Source organism: Callospermophilus lateralis, chromosome 13 (assembly GCF_048772815.1).
Source record: "Callospermophilus lateralis isolate mCalLat2 chromosome 13, mCalLat2.hap1, whole genome shotgun sequence".
Taxonomy (NCBI): domain Eukaryota; kingdom Metazoa; phylum Chordata; class Mammalia; order Rodentia; family Sciuridae; genus Callospermophilus; species Callospermophilus lateralis.
This window is the reverse complement of record NC_135317.1, coordinates 72,343,753-72,358,686: the sequence shown is the minus strand read 5'-3', so window position 1 is coordinate 72,358,686 and position 14,934 is coordinate 72,343,753. Positions and strand designations below refer to the sequence as shown.

At 41.1% G+C, this 14,934-nt stretch overlaps 1 protein-coding gene across 3 annotated transcripts in view; it reads left to right on the top strand.

Moving 5' to 3' along the window:
• Nucleotides 1-14,934, top strand: part of Hhat (hedgehog acyltransferase) — a 296,093-nt gene that overhangs the window by 55,351 nt on the left and 225,808 nt on the right. For all 3 annotated transcript variants that reach the window (XM_076831926.1, XM_076831925.1, XM_076831924.1), the window contains one exon: nucleotides 6,407-6,578. In XM_076831926.1, the coding sequence (XP_076688041.1) occupies nucleotides 6,407-6,578 (172 nt within the window). The remainder of the gene's footprint in view (nucleotides 1-6,406; nucleotides 6,579-14,934) is intronic.

Genomic DNA, 14,934 nt, shown 5'->3' with positions numbered 1-14,934 from the left:
GAGATTATTGCTCCCCTAAACCTTAGCCAAGAACCCCATTCTTGTCCATCTTGGACTGGGAAAGAGAAGGGGGTGGCTTCTTATAGAGGGTCAGATTAGGGATTCTGAGTTCCATTTATATCTATTCCCTCCTCTTGTACCCTTTCCCAAATGGTAGCAATTGCTGAGAGCAGGGTATTTGGAAAGGCAAATTAAAACTTTTTACTGTGACCTGGGAATAGTCAACGCAAAGTCAGTCTAGAAAATGGAAAAATGTTCAGTAAGGTACAAGGCAAATTAAAAAATCCAGGGGGTTTCTATAGTTGGCTGAAGAAGCCTATGGGGTTGCTTACCTGTGAAGAGGGGAGGGTTGAATGAGAAGCAAATCTGGTGGTGAATGGGCTCCTTCAGGGAGGCCTCCAAGGAAAAGCCTGGGAAGGGGTGGAGAATGTTAGTTTGAAGAACTCTTAAGCAGAGTTTTCTCTGAATGAGTGCTTGAATAAATGAATGTATGAAACACTTTCAGACGTGAGGACTGGTAATAAGGAAATCAATGGTTATTTCTTAAATGGTCAGGTCAATTCTTAGACAAGGTCAGGTAGAAGAGTAAGGCTTCACCAGCAGGGGGCAGCAGAGTCCTACAGTGAAAACCAACACAGGCCAGAGAAGCAGTTTGGGACGCCACAAACTTAAAATGAGACAAAATGAGATGGGGCACCTTGGGTGCCTGTGTCACCCAAACTTTTAACATGTTGACATACACATGTTGAAGTATAGAAGAGGTGACATTTTTTAAGTCGAAGCATGTGAAGTTTGCACTTGGCAGGGATGAATAGCTAAACATTTTACCTGTTGCAGAGTCTCAGTGCTCAACCTGAAGTCCATTTCTGATGGCATTTAGGGTTTCAGGTACACAATCTTCAGCTATTTTTCTGTTATGCTGCTGTGGAACTCAAATACTGAGCAGGAGTAAAATTGGGGGATCCAGGAGGGTCTAGGGAAAAGTAGAGTAGTTTACTTAGCTGGGAGCCTGAGGCCCCCTGCATCTTAGAACAGGTGGACTGTGCTGGGTTGGGAAGAAGTTGGGCCAAGGGATCCTCCTTGTTGCGGGCCATGCTCCTGCCCTGGGCAGATAGCAGTGCCCAAATGGGGAACTTGCACCGAGGTTGAGAACAAAGGCTCTGCAGCCCAGCTCCTGGTCTCGGGTCCCTTTTCTGTTTTGGCTTGAGTGGGTTTTTCAAGTTACCTGATATGTGCCTCAGTTTCCTTTGAATGTGAGGACTAGTAGTACTTCCCTTACAGGATTGAGAGGATTAAATGGTTTTGTGTGAGTAACATAGCTTGACACAAATAGTATAAAGTGTGAACTACTATTACTGTTAAACAGAAGCATTTGGCAATTCCTGGGTAAGTTTAGGCCAGAACTGGGGCCCTGGGTGTCCAACCTAGTGGGCAGGCATGGCAATGGGGGATTCTGGGAGCAACCATCTTGACCTCCAAAGAGCCAGTCCATCTTTTTGTAGAGAGATGAGGGCAGCTGCTGCAGGTATGGGTTGGTTTCGGCCTGAGTGGCTATCAGGGGCTGGGCAGGCACCCAGTGTATAGGAGTCTGGAGAGTATCAGGAATAACATTATCTGTGATAATAGTGAGAACTTACTCTAAACTGGGCTTTCCATATTCTAGCTCCTTTAGTCCTCAGTCAACCCTATGAGGGTCTTCTGTTACCACTTTATAGATGAGCTAGAGGCAAAGGGAGGCTAATGGAATGTAGATTGAGTGGAAGAAATAGAAATGAGCCTTGTGCCTCTGACTTGCTGTGACAAGAGTTTGAGGGGGTTGGAGTGTGGTCTGGTGGACTTACCTGCAGGTCTGGAGGCTCCAGTTGGCCAGACCAGGACCACTCTGGAATAGCACCAGCTGCAGGCCCATGAGCAGTCTGGGGGAGACCAGTGTGCATCTCTGTCCTTGGCATGGGAGGCTGGGCTGGGGCCAGTGAGATTCTGATTAGGGAGTGATTTTAGTTTTTTGGTGTGGGAGTAGGGTTTGGTCTGTGACCACCAAATGCAAAACAGCTACCCACCCACCCTGAAGGAATAAGGCTTCTGCCAGCAGATCCCTAGATCCAAGCAGACAGAAGTTAGTGGTTGGTGGCAGGGTGGAATAATTGGCTCTGGGTAAGGCCTTTGTTTGCTGCCCTCAAACATACGTGTTACTAGTGTGTGAAGGAAAAGAACCTTTTCATCTTTGAGGACTGTCATCTTTAATCATCAGAATATCTTTGAAAGGAGAAAGGCTTCGATATTTCTTTTCATGCAATTTGCATGAAATGAGGTTTTAAAGTATAATGCGTTTTAAAATGCACTTTGCAGATGAGTTAATGTGTTTTTTCTTTTTTTTCCTTAAATGGAGCCTGAACTTAAAATTCTCTTGATGGCACTTTCCAATGGTCTGCAGGTTGACAATCCCCTAGGTTGGAAATCTCTCGAATGAAATGCTTTACATGCAGACGAGAGTGCAGCCCTGCTCATTAGCTGAGCTGTGTGTTGAGTGTCTGCTCTTCCCACTGCTTGGTGCTTTAAAGAAGAGTCCATTAGGCTCAAGGTACAAGTGGATTATAATAATGGCACAACCCTACAGACAGACAAAAATGACCTTCTTTTTAGGTAAAAGCAAATAGAATGAAAAAAATTGGGTTGTCCCCCTCTTCCTGTATGTATTTGTACAGTTAAGGAATGTTTCCTTTGCTTTGAATGAGGCCCTCATCTAAAAGGGAGCATTATAGAGAGAGGTCCAGTCTTTTTGGTCCTGTTGTGACACATAATTATGCTTTATCAAACCTGGTAGGGAAGTTTTGGCCTGAGGAAAGTAGGTAAGTCATTATTAGGAGGCAGTCAGCTATAAACGGTGCCTCATGGTTCTTGATAATTACAGATATTTGTCATTTTTAGGTTGCACATGGATTGGGTAGGGTAAGGAGGCCTTACCTTGAACTGACATTGAAGTGTGATTGCCTGGAGCCCAGAGGTGAACTGGGAAGGTGTGTTTTCTGGATAGCCTGGCAGAGCTGTCTTGGATGCCTGCATGGTCCCCTCCACTCCAGCTGCTGTCTCTAATCCCAGGGATGGGGCTACACATTGATGGTGCCCTGTGGCCTCAGGTGCAGGTCTCGTCTGCAGGGGACGGACTTGAGTTTAGGGTAGGCGTTTGCTCAGAGGCCTTCAGCCTGTGTGCAGAGCTGCTCATTTAGAAACCAGAAACATTCTGTTGTGTGAAGATTGTCTCTTGCCAACATTGCTTTTGGGGCCATTATCACATTCAGCCAGATGACTTGCTTTTGTCCAAGACCACAGGCACTGGGAAAGACGTGTCTGTGGCTCTAGAATTTTTTGGTGCCTCTCAATATCTTGTCCTTGTTAGTGGCCTTGGTGTGAACTCTCTCAGCCTCCACAGATGAATGGATTCCATGCATCTTAGCCATCCAAGCTGCTATAATGAAAGTCGACCCTCCCCACCCTCAAATCCTGGAGGCTAGGAAGTCTAGGATTGAGGCACCAGTCATCTTGGGGTCTGGTGAGCATCCACTTCCTGGTTTACAGAAGAGCCCCTTCTCATTGTGTCACCACATGGTGTAAGGGATAGATCTTTGGGGTCTGTTTTATAAGAATGCTAATCCCAGTTATGAGGGCTTTGTGCTGGTGACCTCATAACGTCAAAGGTCCCACTTCCTAATACCATGACTGAAGAGCTAGGGTTTCTACATAGGAACTTCAGAGGGACATTGAGACGACAGCACTGTTTGTGTATTGGGGTTTTCTGAGCTGCTGGTGGTCATTAAGTCAATGGATTTGCTTCAGTGAGTTGGGAAAATGTTAGAAAGTGAACAAAGAACTTGGTACATGGCTAAGAAGGTGGGAAGGTAAAGGGAGGTAAAGATGACTGTAGCATAAAAGAATACATGATCATAGAAGATGTTGGCCTTTCTGGGAGAGGCTTCCTGGAAAGTCCTGGCGCTAGGCATCTTTTTAGAAGCAGGGTGCAGAAACACAGGGACTTTGAGTGTTTTCCTCACCAGCAGAGGTTCAAAGTTTTTACAGTATTGTAAAGTTATAATACTTTCCCCAAATTACAGAATTGATTTTTAAAAAAAAAAAAAAAACAATAACTAAACTCTCACTAACCAAAGATTATCACTGTTGTGATTTGGGTATATATTTTATCAGCCTGTCATTTTGTACATTGAACAAAAATTATTTTCATGGCTCTATAATACCAAAGGGCACTTGTATTGGAGCAATCCTCTACTGTTGGATTTTTTTTTTTCTCAAATAGCAGGTATTAATGAGCTGGCAGATAGTTGTTACAGCATTGAGAATGTACTGATCAATTGTCTTATAGGTCTATTGCTGTAGACTTTGTGGGGCCTTTCAGAGCATGTGTGTTGGAGATGAATATTGAAGTGAAACTGTTCTTGGTTTACGCCCTAAAGGGGGTCTGTCCTGGGTCATTGTTGTACAGCTGTCATTGCTCTGACCACATAGCTCTGACCACTACAAGTACTGGGGTATGCTCAATCCTCCTCCTTGGAGACCCCTTCCCAAATAGTGCTGTTTCCATCAAAGCCTGCCAGGTGAATCCTTCAATAGCAGATGCCATTTGTTTCCCAATAATTCAGTCTGGTTTGACTGGACAGAATGTCTTCCTGAGGTGAACTGAGGGAAACAAAGAAATTCCTGTTTTGTGAGTTTACATGAACAAGATATAAACCAATGAACTCTCCAGGGTGTAGCCAAGCAGATGGCAAGTGGGAAAAAGTCCTTTCTGCTACTTACTGTAATGCTACTGAGCCAGCCAGAATTTCTTAGCGTGGTTTCTTGGTGTAGCACAGTTTGAGAAAGTGGTAGACTGTATGTTAATAAGTTTCCTGGCCTAGAGCTCTCCCTTTGCCAGCTGCTGCACGTTGGTGGTTAGAGGGGAGAGAGAAGCTGAGGTGGCATCTTGGGGTCGTCAGCTAGGTTGGCCTTTCTGGTTTACTTGGTGTCTTGAGCCCCACATGTCAGAAGTGAAGCCAAGTCTACTTCCTCTTTCAGCCTATTTGCAGGTTGGGCTTTTCGTTTAGCATGGCCTCACCTCTGAATCTCAAGGCAGCCTCCAGCCCAGTAGACCCAAGATCCCATAAGATCCAGAAAACTACTTAAACTGCTCTCTTGTTTATCTGTGTTTGTGTGTTTATATGGTGGTATAAGGATGACATTGAATTCACTTCAAATTGCATAGCAAGTTTATGAACTCTAGAATCGGTTTAGATTATTGTGTATTGCCTTTGCAATAGGTGAGACTTCACAACTAGGCTGCTTTGGTAGACTGTGATGCGGTGTTGTGGGTCCCCCCCCTCCCCCCACTGTATTGTCCTCATATGTTGAGGATAATCTCAGCACAGCCTGAGCATCTCAAATTTGAAATGCTTCAAAATCTGAAAGTTTTGGGGCAGATTTTCAGACTGGGCACTCAACCAGTAGAGTCTGTGTAAATAGTCTAAAATCTGAAAAATTGAAATACTCTTGGTCCCAAGCATTCCAGATAAGGGCTAGTGGGACTGTAATTCCTCTCTGAACAACATGAACGCCCCTCTCTCACCTCTGATGTTTGGCCATGAACTTTCTCTTCATGCTGCCCTGAAGCATGAAGCTGGTGTTCTAGGACTCCAGAGGGGAGAACGTGAAGAAGGTGCATGAAGGCTATCAGTCACCTGGTGCTTTCAATATGCTAAATGATGTACTTAGGTGCTTTTTCATGTTTAATCATGACAACTTTTTTCTGTGGGGAAACCAAGACTGGTTGCTCAGGATCACACAGTTCTATGGTTTGTGCTATAATTGGATCTTGACTTAGACTCTAAAGTCTTATGTTCTTAACTAATATATTGCTGCTGAGCAGGACACAGATCCCTGTTAAGTTGACTTTATTTCAAAAACAACTTTAGGTAAAATAACATACACTCTTAATATCTTTCTCTCTCTCTCAGGCTGGCTTCCACTCTTTTGTCAGCTGGTGCCTCTTCCTGACTTAGCCTGACTCTACAGACATGAGTGAAAGTAGGAAGAAGACAGATAGGTTGACCCTAGATTCCACAGATGCCAAGGTCCCTGGGGTGGGGTTTCAGGGGCAAAATACATTAAGCGCTGCCTCCCAGCCAGGTAGCTTGTTGGTTGGTCCCACCCTATTCCTTTTCTGGGACAGTCTTCCAGCTGAGATATGACGTTTTCACCCAAGAAAATGGTTTCCAAGGCAACCCAACCCAACCTTCTGTTAGCAGAAATGGCAATAATTTTTGAGCAGTTTATTAAAAACATCATAGAAGGGACTATCTGAAGGTTTTGGAAATCAAGGCACCATCTAATACAACCTTCTCCTTTGTTTCCATTTTAGATGCAGCAGCAAGAACTCCCCTCCCTGAGGGGCAGCCTCTCCGTCCTTGGCCGGGGCCTGGGCCGCCTTCTCTGCTGGTGGGGCCTGGCTGAGCTGATGGCTCGCCTCATGTACATGCATGCCATCTACAGCAGCATCCCCCTTCTGGAGACTGTCTCTTCTTGGACCTTAGGTAATTGTGAAAACCACTGTCGCTAAGGACAAGCACCAGTGGTTGGCCTCAGAATTAAGTAGGTTCAGGGTGGGAGAGGTTCAGGGTGCTGTGGCTTTGCACAAACCTTTTATTTTAAACCTTTCCCTCTTGTGGCTAAGATTATACATGTGAGAAGTTTGTGTCTGGAGGTGTGGCCTGGGAGTGAAGACTTATGTAGTGACCCCCTCCTTGTCGCAGAATCCTACCCAGCTTAGCAGGGTGTGCATCTTGATATATGGCTGCATTGCATTTGGCATTAGAGAGCAGGAGTTGCTGGGGGCAGCCTTGGCATCCATTCTAAGAGAAAGCACTCCAAGACTGAGTTATTCTACAGTCATTGTTTTTCTTTGTGTGTGAGAAACGAAGGAAGGAGTGTGAGTTTTAACATCAGACAGACATAGATTTGAACCCCAGTCCACCAGCCAATAATGGGCTTTGGTGTCTTATTGAGTGTTAGCATCCTCGTGTCTAAAGTGAGACTTGTCTTTGCAGAGTTTTGAGGATTACATAAAATAATGCGCTTTAAGGGTGTATTCATAGTGTCTGGTGCACAGGGTAAATGAGCGGTGTGTTTGTGCACTTGTGTGTGTTCCCTTGGCCTCTTTCTTCTCTACCCCTCTTCTCTCCATCTGCCTGCAAGGTGGAGCAAAAGCCTTATTTCCTCAGCAGGACATAGCCTCCAGTATAGAATTTGTGAAGAAACCTGTCCTTTATTCCTCTGGCCAAAACAACAGTGTTTTGCCCTGTTCAGAACTACCTCTCCTCCTTGCCTTGTTCTGTTCCTTTGGAGAACTTCAGCGGTGGTGGCCCAGTTCTGCCTGTGGTCTGACCTCTAGCTTTTAACGACAGCTGGGGGTGTGTGATCTTCTAGGCAGATTAAGCTGCTCCCTGCCAAGGGCAAGAGTAGAAGCCTGTTTTATCTGTTCGGTGACTTACAGATTTATAAATCTTGATTGTCCTTGGTTTCACACATGCTTAATCAGAATGTTTTAAGGAGAAAACCTTTTAGGATTGAAAAATGCCAAACAGTTTAAATGAGTCTCTCCTTTCCCAGTGGATTTTTTTTTTTTTTTTAAACTAGCTTTGTGCAGCTTCTTACAGCATTCTTTGACAGAAGGTTCTTTTAATTTTTTTTTAGTGTGTAATAACTACAGATTTATAGGACATGATGTGATGTCAGTACATATATTGAAGGCATACTGATCAAATTGGAGTGATTAGCATTTCTGTATCATTTCTTTGGAGCATTTGAGTTCCTTCTAGATCTTTTGTAGGTGGGGCTGATACTGTCAGGTTTTAATGATATGATGAGACAAATGGAATAGGGTTAAATAGCCTAGACTAAATCAGTTGTAGAGCATCCAAATTAAAGGAATTTCTGTTGGAGTCTTTTTTAAATTGAGTATAACTTGGGGCTTTAAATAGTAAAGTTGCTACATATAACAGTTACACCTAAGATCAGCACTAGGCATGGTAAATTTTGGTAGCGCAGATGCTACCAATGATTACTTTCTTACCATTCGATTTAACCAGAATCCTAGAGGCCCGTTGTATCACCCCATCCTGTCAATCTCCTGCTTCCACCTCTGGTTTTGTTTCATTCCCTTTACTTTCATTGTACTCTGACCACAGTCAAATCCCTAAAATTACATATCTTAAGACCTCTTCATATACATTAGATCCACTCTTTTTTTCTTTGCCATAGAGGGGATTGAACCCAGGATCTTGTGTGCAGGCTAAGCCAAGTGCTCTACAGTTGAGTAACATCTCCAGCCTTGTGTTCTTCTGTGACTTTAAAAAAAATTTTTTTAACCCCCACAATGGTTTCTGAGAAGTGCCCATATTGATACGTATAGCCACAGAATGTTCATTGCCACTGTTGTGGAGCACCCCTGTCATCTGTTCTGTGTGTTGGAAGACAGTTTGCTATTTCATGTTCTGTATTTCTGAGAGTTTCTTGGGGCTCACATGCAAGGATTCCCCCGTGTAGCAAACTCTTTGGTACACCACCAATAAATAGTAAGAAATGCACTTTGCGCGTGTGTGTGTGTGTGTAAACTATCACAAAGCAGTACTTTAATGCACCAGCAAAGTGCTGACTTACTAATTTATGAGAAAATGCTGCTTAGAAACTTCAACTGAGATGGATGTGGTGGCTCATACCTGTAACCCAGCTACTACTCAAGAGGATGAAGCAATAGGATCTTGGGTTCAAGGCCAGCCTCAGCAACATGGTGATATCCTGTCTCAAAAAAACAGAGCTGGGGATTTAGCTCAGTGGAAGAATTCACCTGGATTCAATCTCTAGTACCACAAAACTGAAAAATCCCCATTTGACTGGGCGAGTTGCTGTCAAGGGTTCGTGAAAGTGTAATAAATATACCTAAAAATGGAATTGGGTTGTATGCAGTATGCATGTTAAGATTTACAAGGTAATACCAAGTTACTTTTTAAGCTGGTTAAAAGAATTAATGCTCCTCTTGGCAGTGTCAGAGTTTCGCCCCTTGAAATTCTCCTTGACACTTGATATTGGCTTTTAATTGTAAAAAAATGTAGGTGTGAATCAGATCTCAGTTTTAATTTACATTTCCTTAATTACTAATGAGCATGTGCATCTTTTCATAGGTCTGTAGGACTCAGATTAATCATCTTTACTGGTATGACCATTAATAACTTTTGCTTATTTTTCTGAGATTTTTTTTTAATGGAGTCACAGGAGTTATTTATTCTATATTACCATCCTTTTAAAGTTTGTACAGCAAATATTAATATCCTTCTGGTTTGTGGTCTGACTTTTTTACTGTTGTCTTTTGATAAATAGTCCTTATTTTAATGCAATAGTATTGGTAAAATTTCCTCCATACTTCATGCCCTTTTTTGGCGGGGGAGGTGGGTCTTTTAAAATAAGTCTTTGGGACCTTGGTAGGAAAGACATTCACTTCTAAATCTTTTAAAAATAAAGCTTTTGTTATTATGTACATTTTCATTGTAGATAATAAAAAATATGGATCATCCATAATTTAAAAATGAAAGCATTGTATCTATCCAGAGAGCATTGTATCTAAGATCACATTTGATAAAATCTTATCCTTCATTTTTTAATACCTCATTACAGTGTTCCCAAATAAGCTTATGTTCTATGTATATATGTGTGTGGTATGTGTGTGTGTGTGTATATATATATATATATTTTTGTAACTTTAGATTTAAATGATCTCTACCTTTACACATGATTAAATTTTTAACTGATGTCCAGACAATCTAGATTTTTACCAGTTGACCCCAAACATCCTTCATACTCTATTTGGTAAGTAGTACCACCTGCTGTATCTACTTGTTCTGTCCTTAGACTGTCTTAATGTAGCACCATCCCTTTCTATGTCACCAACTTGGACCAGGCCATTTCTTTCAGGATGTTCTACCTTATGCCTCCTAATGAGGCCATTTAGCTTAGTCTCCCTTGACCTATATTTCTTTAAACTGAAAGTTACATCAAAATGCTTGATGGATTTTTAAGTTAATTATTTTTAGCTACCTCAGAGGTGATAGTGTATACTTGAGCTCTTCCCTAATTTTTATTAAAAGTTTTAACTAAACACTAGAAAGTTTTCAGGAACTAAATAATAAACATGATGTAACCATCAGATAGATGAACATTTTTCCTGTGTTCTTTCTAACCACAATTATGTTTCACATGTATCATAACTAGTATCTAGTCTCTTTATATCTATCTCCAAAATGTTTTTGGCTATTTTCTCAACCTAGACTGTATCCAAATGCATCATTTGATTTTTTTTTTTTTTTTTTTTTTGTTTACCTCAAGGTTAAATAGTTCAACCACTTTTTAAAATAATTCTTTTTGAAAAATCCATACCTGTGATCTTGCATAATATTCTATATTCAGCATATTTTTTGTTTCATTATTCTCAAATTTGTTTTTATATTATGTCTGTTTTCTGTAAACTGAAAGTTGGGTCTATATCCTTTAGAGATTTTCTGTATGAAAACTTAATTATTTTTTTGAAAAATCACTTCATGTGGGATGCTATATGCCTCATTTATTTTTGAGAAGCATACAATGTCAGGTTGTCTCTGCTGTTTGCATTGCTGAGCTACATCACCTGCATGTTAAGCTGCATCACCTGCAGGTCTCAACCTTGTAAAAATACATTTAATCCCCTTGCCATTGGCACTTATCACATGGTGTTAATTTAGTGCACCGTGATACCCAGTTCCTCAATAACCTAGAATAATGTCTTTGAATAGGTTTTGCATCCTTTAATGAACCATGTCTGCATCAGTTTTTTTTCCCCCACTGGAGTTGGAAATGCTGATCGTCTAAATCTATCATTACCGTTTTGGTGTTCTGTAAAGAACTTTCCCTCATAAATTGGATTTGAATAGTTTCTCATTAAGACTGGGCAAATGTGTGGTAATGTCAGTTTAAATATATATTTTTTAAAGTAAGAAGTTAGTGAAATGCTCCCATCCAGTGATAATTTTCAAATGATTCTGTTTTAAGCATCAAAAATCAAAATAACTGTTTAAAACAAAATCATTTTGATTTTTGATGCTTAAATGGTCCCAAAGGTGTTCAAGCTGGCATCTCTGTGTTCTCTTTGTACCTCTATTTGCTTCTGAACATTTTCTTACTTTCTGGAATGATAAATGTACCAGTGCTCACCTTGGATTTTCCTGGGTCCAGTATTGGAATCTGCCAGATCTCCAGAGAAACTTTGGTCCCTTTTGGTTGGCAGACTGTACTTAGGAGCTGAGAGCTGAGTTTTCATTGCTATAGGGGTGTGTTGCTTGGAGCCTTTTCAGTGCACAGACTTAGAAATATTTTCCATAAAATATACTCCCATGAATTTGTATTGATATTTTAAATTCAAGTTTACTTACTGTTTCTTAGCACCTTAGATTTTTGTTTGTGCCTTTTTACTTTAAATCGATGAGAATTTCTGTTCCTAATTACATAACCATTGACTTATTTGTTCTACTCATGCTATACATAAAATAGTCTCACAATTAAACTTAGCATTATGACTCAAAATATAACTACTGAGTAACATAAGAAATAATTTCAGTTCTTTTTGCTGTTATAATGTATACTAAGTGAGTATATACTGCATTCAAACTATTTGAAGTAGTGATCAAAATTTGTGATTACCACTTTGATATTTGAGATCAATTTTTGAATTTTGGATATATCTTTGTTTAATTATCAATTATTTGAATTTTCTTTGGTACCTTTGGTACTTCATATTTGCAAGGTCTTTTTCAGTTTCCTGTGTGTATACATACATATTGATATGTGCATGCATATCACATCCTTGGTATCCATGGGAGGGTTGGCTTCAGGACTCCCCCTTGAAGTTCAAAATCTGCAGAAACTTGGGTTCCTTCTATAAAATGGCACATAGCCAACACATGTCCTCATGTGTCCTTTAACTCGTGTCTAGATTACTTATAATTCCTAAGACTATATACATAGCATTTATATTGTATTATCTGTTATGTTATAGTCTGTTATAGTCTTATCTGTTATAATGACAAAAAATCTGTTCATGTTTAGTACAGAAAAATTTTTTTTGAATATTTGATTTATGGTTGATTGAAAACATGAATGTGAAACAGATAAGGCGAGCTGTGTTTTCAAACATGTTAAGCATTTTGTGTTCTAGAGCTATAGATGATTTAAAATATCTTAGTCTCACTCTCCATCTCACTATCACCCATGTTCTAGGGGTTCTGATTGTGAATTCATGTTCTTTGCCATTTTTGTCTTTGGAATTCTTTAGAATCTGGATTTGGAATATGTGCATTGAGAAGGTTTATTTCTGCCAGGTCCCTGGAGGTGTTAGCACCTTGGTGCTACTTTGAAGTTCTGGCTTGGGTTTTTGGGGCCATGCGGGTCATGGGAATTTTGGCCTTTGGAAACCTAGATTTTTGTGGAATCTCATCCTAAGCTCCTCTGTAATGTGGGCTCCAAGTGTTGCCACCAATCCTCACATGTGGCTGATGTAAAGTCAAGGGCCTCAGGGTCTGACAGATGCAACCATGGCTAAGACAAGCAGCTCTGCTCACCCATCTTTCTGCTTGGGTTGTTTTTATGTTTCTGCCCTCCAAGGACTTTATTCATTTTCCAAATAGCTGGTTATATATTTAAAAGTATGCTTTTAAATATTTTATCCAACATTTAAATGTTCTCAGGGATGATTATCTGGATGGGTAATCTGCTATTTGGCCACAAATGCAAGTCCCACTGTGCCTCTTTGTAAGAAGAAGGCAAATCTCCCAAGAAGTCCCCCAGCAGCCTTCTTGGTGGCTCATGGTGCAAACTGGGTCATACCCCCACCCATGTTGTAGTCGGGCTCCCACAAAGGGAACGGGTGCCTGTGATTAGCTGAGAACCAGGAGTTTCTTCGAGGTCACTGTGGGAAGAGGTCAGACACATGAACGAACTTGCACCCTCAAAGATGAGGACTGGAGAAGGGAGTTGTTTGGGCAACCGGTAATGTTCACCCATTTCTGAATGCAAAGTAGCAGTACGGTGTTTTGGAAATTTAAAAAATTGACATGAGGGGCACCCAGGAAAAACTTCTGTTTCATGTCATTCTTAAAACAATTTTGGGATCATAATTTGTAAGGTGACTACGTCCCATTTTAAAGATCTGTTTTAGATCTATCGACTTGGCATAATATATATTTGCTTTTTCCCCCAAAAGTGTCTTAATTTGAGTAAAACAGTCACCTTCTTAATAATTTTCTCTTTGCCAACCTGTACTCTATTCTTTTTTTAAATATTTTTAAAATTGTAGATGGACACAATGCCTTAATTTTTTTATTTTTATGTGGTGCCAGATTGAACCCAGAGCCTCACACAGGCTAGTCAAGTGCTCTACCACTGAGCCACAACCACAGCTGCCCAGTACTGCATTCTTAGTCAAATCCTGACTCCAGATAGTAAGCCTTTTGTATTAACCCTTTCCAAACTTGAAAACATTTTTACTCTGAATTCCCTTTGCACTTGAGTATTTAGCATATGAGCTGGGAGCTGTCATATTCATTTCTCTACTCAGAAAGCATTTATTGGTTGCCAGGTTTTGCACTTGGCCCTGGGGATATGAAGATGAATGGGATGTCGTCCTTGTTCTTATGACTCATTCTAGAGAAGTCATATGAAGAAAACACTTTCTTCATTTTATATAATAGTTTTATAGGACTGAGAGAGATGTCTGCAAAGACTCAGTGGTCAGAGGGCATACAAAGAAGAGGGGATTATCTGCCTCTTGACATGGGAAAGAACAGGTCATAAAATCATCATAGGGTAAACTGATGCATCTGTTGGTTCTAAGAAATCGGGTGGATGGGCCGATGAAGGTTGGGGCTGTGACATGAACAAAGGTCCTTGGTCAGGTGGGTTACTCTGAGGCATTCAGGAAGGATGAGTCCTAAGTTGAACTGGATGCAGAGTTGAGATAAAACGAGGCATGTTTCTGGGAAGGTAGAAAAGGGTTTTATTATGGAGAGTTTCTGGATCAAGCTAAAGAAGATTTGCATGGTAGTATTTAAATGGTGAGGAATAGGATTAAATCTGGGGTTTAGAAATGTCAATCTGATTGCAGTGAGGAAGATGAATCGGAGTGAGTCTGAAACTAGGTGATAGAGATGGACATTTGGGAGCCATTGCTTATATATGCTTATCACTGAGGCTATGGGAGTGAAGAATTTCCTAGAAAAATGTCAAAGGAGAAGGAAGGAGAGCCAAGTATGGAACCTTAAGGAATGCCAACATGTAAGAGGATGGTAGAAAGGGCTGGCTATGAATGAATGAAGGAGGAAGCAAACGGTTTCATGAGGAAAGAACTGACGAGAGGCTGAGCAGGAGAATGAAGTCTTTCACTGCAGCAAACGGGAAGTCATGGCTGACTTTGTTGTTCATTTTGGGGGTGAAAAATTTGGGATAAGTCAAAGATGAGAAAACAGAAGCAGCGGCTGATGCAGTGTCATTGACTGGTGTGTCCAGTGGGTCCTGATGGCTTCATTTATCCTTGTGGTGGACCTGCCATCTCTGCCACTCCCTGGGGCTTTCCTCTCCGGGCATGTGGCATTAGGGCACATTGTGACAAGAAACCCCTTTCTTTACTACTCATAGGCTTTTCCCCCTGCTTTAGGGTTTGGTGGCTGATCACTCTTGGGATGTTCAGAGAAGGCGAGAGAATAAAGCACCAGGAGGTTAGGAAGCTTGCAAAGGCCGTGCAGGTCCTGGACCCTGACTAGTGGGTGTTTTTTTTTTTTTTTTGTACAGAGGATTGAACTAAGGGGTGTTTCA